This window comes from Lissotriton helveticus, chromosome 3_1 (assembly GCF_964261635.1).
Source record: "Lissotriton helveticus chromosome 3_1, aLisHel1.1, whole genome shotgun sequence".
NCBI lineage: Eukaryota > Metazoa > Chordata > Amphibia > Caudata > Salamandridae > Lissotriton > Lissotriton helveticus.
The window spans coordinates 2077038401-2077052696 of NC_136061.1; the positions used below are offsets into that span (position 1 = coordinate 2077038401).

General features: G+C 45.6%; 1 protein-coding gene across 6 annotated transcripts in view; it reads left to right on the forward strand.

The window, feature by feature from the left end:
- POLG (DNA polymerase gamma, catalytic subunit) overlaps window positions 1-14296 on the forward strand; it is a 575771-nt gene that overhangs the window by 333845 nt on the left and 227630 nt on the right. For all 6 annotated transcript variants that reach the window (XM_078683205.1, XM_078683206.1, XM_078683203.1 and 3 more), the window contains exons 11-12: window positions 5875-5998; window positions 10508-10585. In XM_078683205.1, the coding sequence (XP_078539331.1) occupies window positions 5875-5998; window positions 10508-10585 (202 nt within the window). The remainder of the gene's footprint in view (window positions 1-5874; window positions 5999-10507; window positions 10586-14296) is intronic.

The window sequence follows — 14296 nt, forward strand, 5'->3', positions numbered from 1 at the left end:
TGTGAGGTTTTCAGCCCTGTGACCAGCCATGCTAGCAATGGCACACAATTGGATCAAGTCAATCAGAATAGTGCAATTTATCGATCTCAGAAGACAGCTGACAAGCAGGAGACAAGCTGAAATAAGCCTGGCCCCGAGGGAGAGCCCACAACGTCAAAGAATCAACAAAAGGGCTCACATAATGCTCGTAATACTCCGGCGCCAAATCAAAAGAAAAGAAGAAAAGGCATTAAAGATACTAATACTCGTGGGAAATCCAGCGACTCACAAGGAGGGATCCTGTATACTAGCTTGGGTGCCCACCGGGGATTGGAAAACAGCCCACTAAGGAAATGGGTACATGCTAAGGGGGAAGTTAAAGCGATGATGTCATGACTATCTGCCACTAATTTAGCCATTAGCCAAGGCACGGAAAGTATAACTTGTGGCGAAAACAGGGAGGCTAGTGCTGAGCAAGAGATTTCTCAGACTTCTCCCTTAATTAGCTCAGATAGTCCGCCCGCCTTAAGTATGGAGGGGGCTAGCAACGTACAGACAGCCTTGTTGAGGGCAGAAGCGGAGATAGGAGGAGATCCATGTATAGGGAGGAAACCCTCTCTACCAGTAATACTACAAGCACTGCAGGAACAACAAGGGAAGGCTCAGGCTCACCACGCACAGGTCAGGGCGGACTACCTAAGGATCAAGATGTCACTGGATGAGGTAACAAATACAGTGGCTAATATTACGAAGGATGTGACGGAACTGCAAAGCAGGGTTGCGGAAAGACAGTTACTTCAGTTGTACAGACTGTTCAGTCACATGAGCAACAGCTTCACGTCTGCCATGCTAAGATCGAGGACCTGGAAAACAGGCAAAGACGCAATAATCTGAGATTGTTTGGGGTGCCGGAGGGCAAGGAACTTACAGACCCCTGAGCTTTTGTGGTTCAACTTCTTCAAAAAGCTTTTCCCGATCTATCGGATAGGGATTGTCAAGTTCAAAGAGCACATAGGCTCCCCTTAACCATACAAAGAGCTAATGTCCGATATCCACCTCCTATTTTGGTTTTCTTTGGGAATTTTTTGTGGAGACAAGCCTTGTCTTATAAGGCTCGCCCTAATTCTCCAGTGGCAGTGGATTCTTTATCAATATTCTTCAGATCAGACCTAAGCCGGGCAACTATGGAAAGAAGTTGGAAACTGAGACAACTTATCGATCCACTCAAGACGACTGGGGCTCAAGTGTTCCTCCAGGAACCGGCAAGGCTGAAAGTTATCAAAGATGGAAAGCCACAATTGTTTGTCTCTGATTTGGAGGCTAAACTGGCACTGACAAAGTGGCAGACTGTTTGACTATCATTAGTATGAATACTTGGAGGACTACATTGGCTGTCCTGATTTCTTTGTTTGGCCTTGGGACCATTGAAGCTTTTTGGTTTTGATCTACTATTGTTTTTTTATTATTATTTTTATGACTATTAGGGATGTAGCGGCTGGATAAGAGCCGAGCGGAACTGTACTATAAACCATGTTAGGATATTATGGGGGGGCAGTAAGTATATAGTAAAGGTGTAAGTCGTCTAGTATTCACTTTCTTTCTGTTAGTTCATGGAGGGCCAGATGGGGGTTGGGTGTGTGGGGCGCTGAGACGCTAGCTGCCATATTTAGCGGCAGCTGTTCGGGGGGGGTGATTCCTTCTGTGGGAAACAGGGGGGATGGGCTGTATGGCCATAAAGAGGGGGGGGATGCTCTAGGTTGGGAAGGGGATATAACAAGCATTTACAATGCAATGGTCTCGGCATTGTTAAAGTTAGAGCTATTGGCATTGCTCATGACATTATTTTTATTTATGTTTTGGTTTCTAAAACATAAATAAATGGCATTGTCATTTACAATGCCAATAGCTTAATCACTCGCAAAGGCGAGACCTATTGCATTTGCACCCACACAAAGCCACCCACACACACAAAGCCACCCACACACACATAGAGAGCCACCCACACAGAGTCATTCACATAGAGCCACCCACACACACACAGAGCCACCCACACACACACAGAGCCACCCACACACAGAGCCACCCTCACACAGACAGAGCCACCCACACATAGAGCCACCTACAAAAAAATAAGCTACCCACACAGAGCTACACACACACACACACAGAGCCACACACACACACAGAGCCACACACACAGAGCCACACACACACAGAGCCCTCTACACACACAGAGCCCCACACACACACAGCCACACACACACACACAGAGACACACACACATACACAGAGTCACACACAGGGAAAAACGATCACAACAAGGGAACAGAGTCCAGAAGAAACAATCACAACGAGGGAACAGAGTCCAGAAAAAACGATCACAGCAAGGGAACAGAGGCCAGAAAAAGCAAGCACAACGAGGGAACAGGGTGCAGAAAAAGCAAGCACAACAAGGGAACAGGGTGCAGAAAAGCAAGCACAACGAGGGAACGGGGGCAGAAAAGCAAGCACAACGAGGGAACAGGGGGCAGAAAAGCAAGCACAACGAGGGAACAGGGGGTAGGAAAGCAAGCACAACGAGGGAACAGAAAAGCAAGCACAATGAGGGAACAGGGGGCAGAAAAGCAAGCACAATGAGGGAACAGGGGGCAGGAAAGCAAGCACAACGAGGGAACAGAAAAGCACGCACAATGAGGGAACAGGGGGCAGAAAAGCAAGCACAACGAGGGAATAGGGGGCAGGAAAGAAAGCACAACGAGGGAACAGGGGGCAGGAAAGCAAGCACAACGAGGGAACAGGGGGCAAAAAAGCAAGCACAATGAGGGAACGGGGCAGGAAAGCAAGCACAACGAGGGAACAGGGGGCAGGAAAGCAAGCACAACGAGGGAAGGCAAAGTGCACTGACGAAGGGCGGGCGGGAGGGCAAAGTGCACTGACGAAGGGCGGGCGGGAGGGCAAAGTGCACTGACGAAGGGCGGGCAGGAGGGCAAAGTGCACGGACGAAGGGCGGGCGGGAGGGCATAGGGCACAGACAAAGGGCGGGCGGGACAGCATAGGGCACGGACAAAAGGCAGGCAGGAGGACATAGGGCACAGACAAAGGGCGGGCGGGACAGCATAGGGCACGGACGAAAGCCAGGCAGGAGGACATAGGGTACAGACAAAGGGCGGGCGGGAGAGCAAAGCTCCCGGGCTTAGGGCAGAGAGCACAGCAGAAGGGCGGCGGGAGGGCAGATCGCACAGAATAAGAAGGGCGGGAGGACAAAGCACACGGAAGAAGGGCGACGGGAGGGTAGAGCGCACTGAAGAAGGGCAGGCGGGAGGGCAGAGCACACGGAAGAAGGGCGGGCGGGAGGGCAAAGCACACGGAAGAAGGGCGGGCGGGAGGGCAAAGCACACGGAAGAAGGGCAGGCGGGAGGCCAAAGCACATGGAATAAGGGCGGGCGGGAGGGCAAACCACACGGAAGAAGGGCGGGCGGGGGGGCAAAGCACACAGAAGAAGGGCAGGCGGGAGGGCAAAGCGCACAGAAGAAGGGCAGGCGGGAGGGCAAAGCGCACGGAAGTAGGGCGGGCGGGAGGGCAAAGCGCACGGAAGTAGGGCGGGCGGGAGGGCTAAGCGCACGGAAGAAGGGCGGGCGGGAGGGCAAAGCGCACGGAAGAAGGGCAGGCGGGAGGGCAAAGCGCACAGAAGAAGGGCGGGCGAGAGGGCAAATCGCACGGAAGAAGGGCGGGCGGTAGGGCAAATCGCACGGAAGAAGGGCGGGCGGGAGGGCAAATCACACGGAAGAAGGGCAGGAGGAAGGGCAAAGTGCACAGATGACAGGTGGGAGGGAGGGTAAAGTGCACTGACGAACGGCGGGAGGGAGGGCAAAGTGCAAGGAAGAAGGGCGGGAGGGCAAAGTGCACGGACAAAGGGCGGAAGGGAGGGCAAAGTGCAAGGAAGAAGGGCGGGCGGGAGGGCAAAGTGCAAGGAAGAAGGGCGGGAGGGCAAAGCGCAAGGAAGAAGGGCGGGCGGAGGGCATAGGGCACAGACAAAGGGCGGGTGGGAGAGCAAATCTCCCGGGCTTAGGGCAGAGTGCACAGAAGAAGGCGGGCGGGAGGGCAAAGCACATGGAAGAAGGGCGGCGGGAGGGCAGAGCGCACTGAAGAAGGGCAGGCGGGAGGGCAAAGCACACGGAAGAAGGGCGGCCGGGAGGGCAAACCACACGGAAGAAGGGCAGGCGGGAGGGCAAAGCACACGGAAGAAGGGCGGGCGGGAGGGCAAAGCACACGGAAGAAGGGCGGGCGGGAGGGCAAAGCACACGGAAGAAGGGCGAGCGGGAGGGCAAAGCACACGGAAGAAGGGCAGGAGGAAGGGTACACCGCACGGAAGAAGGGCAGGCGGGAGGGCAAAGCACAGTGAAGAAGGGCAGGCGGGAGGGCAAAGCGCACAGAAGAAGGGCAGGTGGGAGGGCAAATCGCACGGAAGAAGGGCGGGCGGGAGGGCAAATCACACGGAAGAAGGGCAGGAGGAAGGGGAAAGTGCACAGATGACAGGTGGGAGGGAGGGTCACCACTCCCAAACCCCTTTAGCTTGTCCTTGGCGGCACATTGTCACCCTGTTAGGGGCAGGATAAGTTATTACATTCACGGGAAGCAAAGCATACACTTGGACAGATGAGTACTTCAAATTGTCCTCCATCGATAAGCCCTTTCTTTTCTGTCAACCCCTCCACATGTGCTACCTACACCACAGCGACTTCTGGAGGACCACTTGTGTTCTATAAAGGAATGCCCAGACTCTGTAGGACAAGGGAGTGATCGAACAGGTGCTGGCAACAGAAAGAAGGACTGGATACTACTCAGCATTACTTTCTAGTGCTGAACAATGACTAAAGTTGTCATCATATTTTAAACCTTCACCTCTGAACTTCTTTCTTAAGAAGGACAAGTTCAAGATGCTCACCCTGGCCCAAGTTCTGTCTGCCTTTGATCCAGCAGACTGAATTGCGGCATTAGATGTACAGGGTGCCTAGTTCCACATCTCCATCCTGCAGTCCCACAGATGTTACCTGCAGTTCCAAGTGGGCCACAAGGATTTGTAGTTCTCTGTGCTCCCTTTTAGCCTCACCACTGCCCCTTAAATGTTCTAGAAAGTGATGGTAGTGGTTACTGAGGATAGTTGATTGGAAATTACAGTCTTTCCATACCTCAATATCTGCCTGCTGAAGGCAGGCTTGCCTCAGTCGGTTATGGACTACCACCAGACGACTGCATACCTCCTGACATCTATGGGGTTTTCGATCAATGAGCTGAAGTCCCACCTGACTCAATGGCAGAGTCTCCCCCCATCAGAGTTATTCTGAATACAGTGCAGTTCTAAGCATATCCTCCTTCTCAACAAGTCCGGGGCATTCAGGGAATGGGACTAATATTTCAAACTCTGACCTGGGTCTCAGTGAGAGTGAATCTGAGTCTTTGTGACTTCTTTCATCCTGCTAATGCAGGTGTCTCCAACCAATCATGAGCTACCAGTAGCTCCCAGACTCCTTCATAGTAGCTCACAGCCTTGAGTTCATTTTTAATTAAGCACAAGATCATATTTTCCTAATGAAGTTAAGGAAAGGCTGTGAATATTTTACATTATTACCATCAGGCTGTAGATAGCAGGGCCTGATAATGAGCAGTGCTCAGTCAGATGTATGCCCCTGGCTGGGGCACAGAGATGAACAACTGAAGCCCTGAGGTATTTAACTCTTAAATAAAAGCCCTTGTCAAATAAGTATTGGAGCTGTGAACCAAATGATTTTTCTGAATACTTTTAAATGGGATAAAATTAAAAGTTACCTTAATCATTAGGTTAACTCCTCTAAATTATACATGCTTGCTGCTTGTCTTATTTACTTCTTTTCTTAGAGTTGCTGAAAATTTGTACATGGAGAATTGCAAAAAGAAGGGTAAAGAGCAGGAAGACAATCGCGACAGCCCCTCTGTCCAGGAGGAATTTATACTAAGTGAAGGCAGCAGCATATGGGAAAAGGTAAGGTGTGTGTGTGTATTCCATTAGAAGGGAGGCCAGATTGCATTTTCCTGGTTTGGAATTCTGGAAACTGTCATGCAAATTTCAGGACTTAACTTCAGTCTAACATTGATTAGAGACCAGTAATAATTTATATTTTTCACCTTTGTTTTTCTACATCATTTGCAGCATGATACCTGCCACGCACTTTGGAAATTAAAGTTCTAGTAATTGATTCTAAACACTTAAGACAACTTTTAGATTGAAAGCCTTATGCATTGTGCACAGGTCACTTCACAATTAATTGATTGATTGATTTAAGACTTTTATCCTGGCGCTTCAGACTAAAAAAGACCAAGGTGGAAACAGATCCCAGCAAAAAAAAATGAAAGAGGGGACTAGGGGTAAGCCTTGGGAAAGAGCCAGGTATTTAAGTGCCTGCGAAACTCTATTAAAGAACTGCGCTGTCTAAGGCTCTGGGGGAGTTTATTCCATAGACGAGCACCAGCCACACTGAATGCCCTACCTCCTAACCTAGAACGTTTAAATCTAGGTACCGTTAGTAGACCGGCACTAGAGAAGCGAAGCGGCCTTGTGGGATGATACCAAGAAAACCTTTCCTGCATAGGAACAGGACCTAACTCGTGCACTGCTTTAAAGACCAGGCAAAGGGCTTTAAAATGAACCCTTTCCATTATAGGCAGCCAATGTAGCTCCCTCAAAGCCAAAGTTGTAGAGGAGCCACGTTGCCTGCCCAGGGCCAATTTGGCTGCTGTCGACTGGATTCTTTGCAGCCCCTGAAGAATGTAAAGTGGGGCCCCCAGATACAGGGAGTTACAGTAATCCAGCCTGCTTCCCACTGTGCAACTTACCACCAGTGAACGCGACTCTTTAGGTATTAAAGGGAGTATTTTTCGCAGCATACGTATTAAGGCAAAACAGACACTGGCGGTCTTGCTTGCCTGTGATTCCATCTGGAGGTCCTCATCAATCAGCACCCCCAGATTACGTACCTTGCTGACCGGGATTAGTGGTTCCTCCTCTGGGGTAAGCCTAAATTCAGATGGAAATTATCTGGGCATCCTACCAGAGGAGCAGTATACCACTTCGGTCTTTCCACAGTTGAATTGTAAAGAGTTCCTTCTAAGCCAGTCAGTTGTCCGCCGCATGCATTGCTGGAACAAGTCCATGGAGAAAGCATGGTCACCTTCTAGAGAAAATGCCAATTGCGTGTCATCGGCATAGTTGACTAGACAGACTCCATAGGACTTTATGATGGGGAGCAAGGGCTGCAGATAGACATTAAATAAAATGGGACTAATCACAGAACCCTGCGGCACCCCATGGATGAATGGTGACTTACTAGAAGAGAACTGTGCTATTGTTACCACCTGGTTTCGTCCTGCTAAATAAGATTGTAGCCATTGCAGTGCCCGGCCTTTCACTCCTATCTTCTTGAGTCTTTCCAATAATATAATGTGGTTCACCGTGTCGAATGCGGCCGACATATCGAGAAGCACTAGAACAGTAGCATTCCCGTTGTCGGCATGCATGCGCAGGTTATCCAACATTGTGACCATAGCCGTCTCTGTCCCATGACCTGTGCGGAAACCAAATTGGTCTTTGTCAAGCAGGGAGTTCTCCTCCAAAAAGCACGACCGTTCCCTACTGACCATTTTTTCTAAAATTTTCACCGGGTAGGGTAGGAGGGAGATTGGCCTAAAATTTGCCGGTACAGATGGATCCAGTGAAGGCTTTTTGATCAGTGGAGTCACCACCTCCAATTTCCAGCCTTCCGGCAACACTCCTTCTTCAGGGACTGATTGCAAATTTGCCTCAGCCAAGGAAGAGTGTTTCGGCCCGATGACTTCCAAATTTTCGAGGGAAAGGGATCAAGCGGGGAACCTGAAGAGACACTATCCACCAAGCTGTCAAATGCAGCTTTTGTTAAGAGTTGGAAGTTGTCCAGGAATATCAACTGTTTCTGATCCTCAACTTCCCTCTGTCCAGGATTAGGTTGTTGAACCTTATTGTTAACATGGAGAGTATCCACGATCTTTGCGATCTTATCCTGGAAATGTAGCGCAATCTCATCGCATAGTTTTTGAGATGCTGCCACTTTATTATCCATGCATGTAGGGGCAGACAGTGTCTTAATGATTTTAAAAAGCGCCTTTGTCTCATTTGATGCTTGTACGATTGAGCTGGCATAAAAATCTGCCTTAGCCTTTAGGATACTCTCTTTATAAAATAGTTGTTTCAACTTTAGGTCTTTTTTATCTTCCTCCCGGTATCCATTTCTCCATTTCCTCTCCGCCTTCTTGCGGAGCATGCGGAGCCGTTTCAGTTCCTCATCAAACCAGGGAGCCGAGGCCTTCCTCCTATTTTTTAGCCTCTTCATAGGGATTGTCTGGTCTAAAGTATCAGTTATATAGTTGGTATAGACTATGTAGTTCTCTTCTACAGTCATCGTGGGGACAAAGCATGTGGCATCTGGGTCAAATGCAATAGTTCTAGTCTTGTCCAGTTTCGCCCATTCCCTGCCTATCCGGTAGGACCTTTGCTGACCCTCATTGTCCCTTGAATACCTCATCCTAATACTAAAATGGACTAGATAGTAGTCCGACCAGTTCTGGGGCACTATGTTTAATACCCTAGTTGTGGCCTGGTTAGAGAATAGCAGATCAAGAACATGCCCCCCTTGATGTGTCGAGTTTTCCACCATCTGGGTAAGATCCAAGTTCAAACAAGTATGTCTCAGATCTCGCAATTGGCTCTTAGCCTTCCCATTTTCCCAGAGATTGAAATCTCCTAAAATAATCATACTAGAGTGTGCCAACGTAAGATTAGTAATAATATCAAAGAAACTCTGATCATGTGTGGTACCCCCCGGCGGCCTGTAGCATAACAATCCAGTAAGTAGACTCCCACTTGAAGAATGTAGTGAGAACCCCATCATTTCCATCCTCTCGACTTCATCAGTCTGTAGGAGTCTAAAGTCCAGTTCCTCTTTAAAAATAACCCCCACTCCTCCTTCTCTGCCCGTGGCTCTAGGCTTATGAAGAATTTTATAGCCACTGGGGCAGGCAAAACCCACTTCGACGGCAGACAATAAGGGTCTCATTCTCCTGAGACCAATAGCCACTCCCATACATCCCTGAAAGGTCCCTGAGATCTTCCTCAGCCATTTACTGCAGGTCTCCAAATGTAGGAGAGCTTGTTGGGGTGGCCGTTCCTTCTCACACCAAGCTCCCAGGCTGTGGCACTCCCTTCCTCTCGACCTTGGCAAGCTACCGTGTGAACTGTCTTTCCATTGGTCATTGAAAACCTGGCTTTTTGGTAAATTAGCTCTCTGATGACTACGCTCCCATGATGACTGTTCCAGCTCTGAGAGGCCTTCCGGTAGCCATGCGCTTTACTATACCTACTGAATAGAATAGACAAATAACTTGGGGAAATCGTCATCCTATAAACTGTCGCTACTGTACTTTAGTAAACGCCCTTTTGAGGATAAAACTGTAGTCTGCTCAAATGCATGAGGGCCAATTCAGTAAGGCGGTTCTATGCTGGATCTAATGGATCTTAAATAGTGCTGACAACCCTCCTGAGTCGAGCCTACAACTTTCAAATGATGATTACATTTTTACTTTGTATCCAATGTGGGATGGACCTTCTGACTCAGAAGCATGACAGCTGTTCTTCCTTATTGACTGCCTAGTATTGGTGTACTATGTATTCTGCAAATAAAATGTAATCCTCCTTCACATGACCCTGCATATAATGTTCTGAAGAGCGCCATAATTTGCTTCTCATTTGATACTGCCTTAATAAACACAGGACATTGCATGTGCCCAACATTTCTCTCTTTTCTGAATTGTGAAAAATGCATTTCCCAAATCTGGATTGGAGCAGGTTGCTTTTGTGAAAATGGCTTCCCTAACCGTGGTTTTCAGCGCTAAATTGTACCATAACATTTAATGCAGCATTGACCACCATTCCTACAACAGTTCCCTTCAGTGGTTTTGACCTGGTAACTGTGAAGTGACAGATCACTCTCTTGCTTTTGGCATTTTCTTGAGTGTTTGTAGTTTCTTTTGTCCGGGTTTTACTGTAGAATTATCTAGTAAAGTGTGTGGGAAGGGATATATGCACTCTAAAGGAGTAAATGAAAATAAATTAATTGAAACCATCTTCCTGAGGGTAAGAAGGTATTAACATGCTTATCATGTCCATTTACCTGCATCCATCAGCTCCTTAAACTAATTTCAAAGCCTGATGCATAATCATTCAAATGTTGATGTTTATTTGAAAAAGTGTAACATCGTTTTGCAAAGTAACAGAAAGATAGTGAATAGAAGACAAAAGTGTTGGAACTAATTGATTAATTTGTGATTGTCAGTAAAGTAAACTTCAAGCCAGGATTGGAGTAAGGGAGTTTCTTTCGAAATTCCATCCCAATGTTACTTTGTGTATGTCTACTTCAAGAAAGCAACGGAGAACAAAACTAATGTTTGTAATTCTGTTTGCCAGGTAGAAGAGCTGAGTCGGCAAGATATTGAGCCAGGGTTGGAGGAGGCGTACTCCGGGTCTCTGAAGAAAGTTAAAAAGGTAGCAATTTTTGGCTGTGTATTAAGTGACAAAGCATTTCTTTGAAGTAAAATCTTTCTTCCAAGTGATTGTAAAAATCTATAACGCTCAGTGTGTCCCTGCGGCTACATATCGGGCAGGGATTTGGGGCTCTTGTTAGAGCTCTTCCCTTCAGTGTGAGGAAGATTGCATATGTAGGAGGTTTTTTTGTTAGCTCCCCCCTCAGCCTTTGGTTTTATCCTACGCATAGAGATAAGCAACGTTTAATCGAGGATAGTTTCCACATTTTCACCTCTACTTCTTTGGGTCATTATATGGACAAATCCCCAAGCCAAATTCTGTTGAGAGATCATTTCAGATTGTCTCCAACTGGATAATTGGGGCTCTATACCATGGTTGAAATACATCAACACAACCTGCCAAGTGCTGGGGTTGTCTCCATTGTTCTGGTCCCCGATTAGGTTACAGAAAGGAGACAAATCTAGGATAAAAAGTCTCTTTTTGTAACGTTCTACAGAGGTAAGAACGCAGAAAGATCTGGCCAAGAGCTCTGTCTCGACTTACTATAGTATTCTTGCCAGCTCAGAGTCCCTTCTTTAACTTTCTCTTGAACTACCTCAATTGGAAAGATTCCTTCTCTTCTGTTCTATATCAGTCTTGGTATGGCGGCTTAAGAGTTTTAGAATGCCAACTGACGCCTTGGGAGGCCCCTCCAGGGCTTATTTCTTTGATGGACTTTCCTCTCAATCACTAATGCATTACATCCTTTTTTGTAATTATTTTAGTTAAGCCTGAAGACTCTTTTAGAAACCGCTTTTAAAATCCTTGGATTACCGTGAACAGGCCTTGCACAAATTGCAATCATTTCCAATTATCTGTCAGGGTATGTTGTTTCCTTAAAGCAGCTATTTTATCTAGGAAAACTATGGACGCATAGTACTGCCTGTTTTAAAATGTGTTATTCTGATTTTATGTATTAGCTGTACTTGATTAGTTAATATTTTATAGATGCACCATGCACTTTATATGCAGATATACGAATTGTTTTAAAGGACTTATGTGCTGAGCTTTTTCTGCTTTATGGTTATTGGATCATTTATCTTATAAATTCTTTTGAGGTTGATGGAGTTATTTGTTTTATAACTATTTAATTGCTCTGTATTGTTTCTGTCTTTTATGGCCATATACGACCGAATAAAGAATGACTGAATGATTGTAACATGTATTGTCAGTTCCAAACATTTTTAACATCCCTTATCTCAATACGCATATCTTTATATTGTGATATGGTTAGGGTTTACCTTGGTTCACATTTGGGAAGGTGATTAACAGCCATACACTTCCAACAAACAACTTATATAGTTGCCATTTTAGTGCTGTATTAGACTGAGGCCCATACTTGCTTTCTTTTTACTCATATTTTATGTGAGATATTTGTATGTTTCTTAAATATTACCTGAGATCCAGGTAAGAATCCTCCAGTGAAGTCATTGCAAAACCACAGTGAAGGATGCCTGGCTTTTCTGCAGTCAGTTAAGTTCACGTTTAGTAGTTCCTCCTTGCCCTAAAAGGATCCCTCCTGGCTCCACATTCCTATCCTACCTCCTAGTGAAAAGCCTCAAGAGTGGTGTATAAAAACGTGCCCTCAGAGATTCTCTACTCAAAATCCACAAGGGTAGGGATTCTAAGAAATCCAGACAGGAATGCATTCCTAGCCCTGAGCCCACATCCAGATCACCAGGTTTGTGGCCAGAGTATCCTTCAGTATATATTGGATTAAATATGCAAATAATCTGTGACGTAAGCCTTAAAGAGTTTATGTATGCATATCATTCAATGCATCTTGACCGTGCTCAGTACTGATATTTCAGTTGTTTTATGCACCGCTTGTGTCAGATATCTAAAGAACAGAAGAATATATTTAAAGAAAGATGTAATTTGAAATCTACTTTTGAGTAATTGCCATTGGTCCAACTATAACTGAGTATCCAACAAGGATTCGTGTTTTTTCATGTGTGCTTATTGTCCTGGTTCCAAGTGGTTTATGGACAAACAATGTTGCTTATTACAGAGAACTCTTCAGTATCCCTGGAGCCTTCTTCTACCAATGCCATGCCAGCTCTGAGGTGCTCCTCAATGCTGGCTTTGGCATTGCGGACTTCCAAACAATAACGTCTCATGTCTTTTCCTATGTTTTTTTGGCTGGCTGTGCTGGGGCTGAAAACTTCAGAGCTGATTACATTATGTGTTGGGAAAACCTAGAAGCAAGTGCGGTGAGCGAATGAATGTTAGACTGCTTTTCTCTGGATAATACAAACAAGATACCTTGTCTAATGTACGTAAAATCTGCCTTTTATAATGTGGGCCTAAAAGAGATTATGCTTGTCCCCAATTAATTTGTCGTCATCCATTTATTATTGTTCGGAGAAGAGTCTAAGGGGTGCCCCAAACATGAAAACAGTTGAGCATTACTTACATTTTAACATATTTTAGATTAAACCTAATGCGTTTTAAAGTAGCCTTTCCTACACAATGCGTATGTTAGCGAGATTTAACACCAAGTCATTGTAATGTCACATGAAAACAGTTGAGCATTACTTACATTTTAACATATTTTAGATTAAACCTAATGCGTTTTAAAGTAGCCTTTCCTACACAATGCGTATGTTAGCGAGATTTAACACCAAGTCATTGTAATGTCACAAAACAGAGTACAAGCCACTTCACTTTATTCTGCCCTTTATATTCAGGACCAAAACGCACCTTTTTGGTCCCTATGCCGCATAAGGCAGGGATTAACCGTTTTCAGGTAGCAATTGAGTTCTCACAAAGATTAAATGACAGAAATATGTTTTTCAGTTTTCAATTTTATTAGAAAAACAATTCAGATTAGAAATCGTTACGAGTGTGTAAACCTTTTATTGAATGCGTACATTTTATAGTTGTTTCTGTTTTTGAACATTTTCAAGTTCAAGATTGTTAATATTTTAAAGACTACAATTGGCTTTTACACCCAAATATATTTATGTTAAATCACACTGTTATGTGTTTATGCTTTTTACCGCAAATTTTCCGAAATAAAGATGTTTGACTGACTGACTGACTTTGTAACCCCCTGATGCCGGCACCTTTATCATCATTATCTCCAGTTCTGAAACCTTTAATGTTAACTAACATGATCAACTACTCCCCCTCAATGTCACTCCCAGCAATAGCTCGCCTGGCGTTAACACTGAAAAATTCGAGCAGGGTGGGAGATAAATGCAGAAAGACATAGGAAACACAGACTAAGGATAAACAAAATGAGGAAAAGAGAAAGCATAAACAGTGCGTCCAGGAAAATAAAGCAGTAAGATTTAAGGCCAAGAAATGAAGTGCATATTAGGTCACTAAAGCAGGCCCTCAGAAAATGCAAGGAGAGAACTCACTGTATTCAAGTTCAGGAAACGAAACCTGGGCCAAGTCAAGAGAAGGTTGATGTCAATTTGACAGATTAATCCTCGGATTACCCTTTCCAGGACGCCTGTCGGTATCAGGATATGTAGAATAGCACGTCCCTCTATCAAGCAATGATGGATGATGAGGAACACTAAAAGGGTTTGCCCCTATAGATGGGCATTGGACCATGTGTCTCTCTCAAAGATCCTATCCCGAATTATTATCTAAGGCCACGGTCTGCTGTTTTGCACTGATGAGCAGATTGCCATTTAGGTTCAGCCTAACAATTTAATG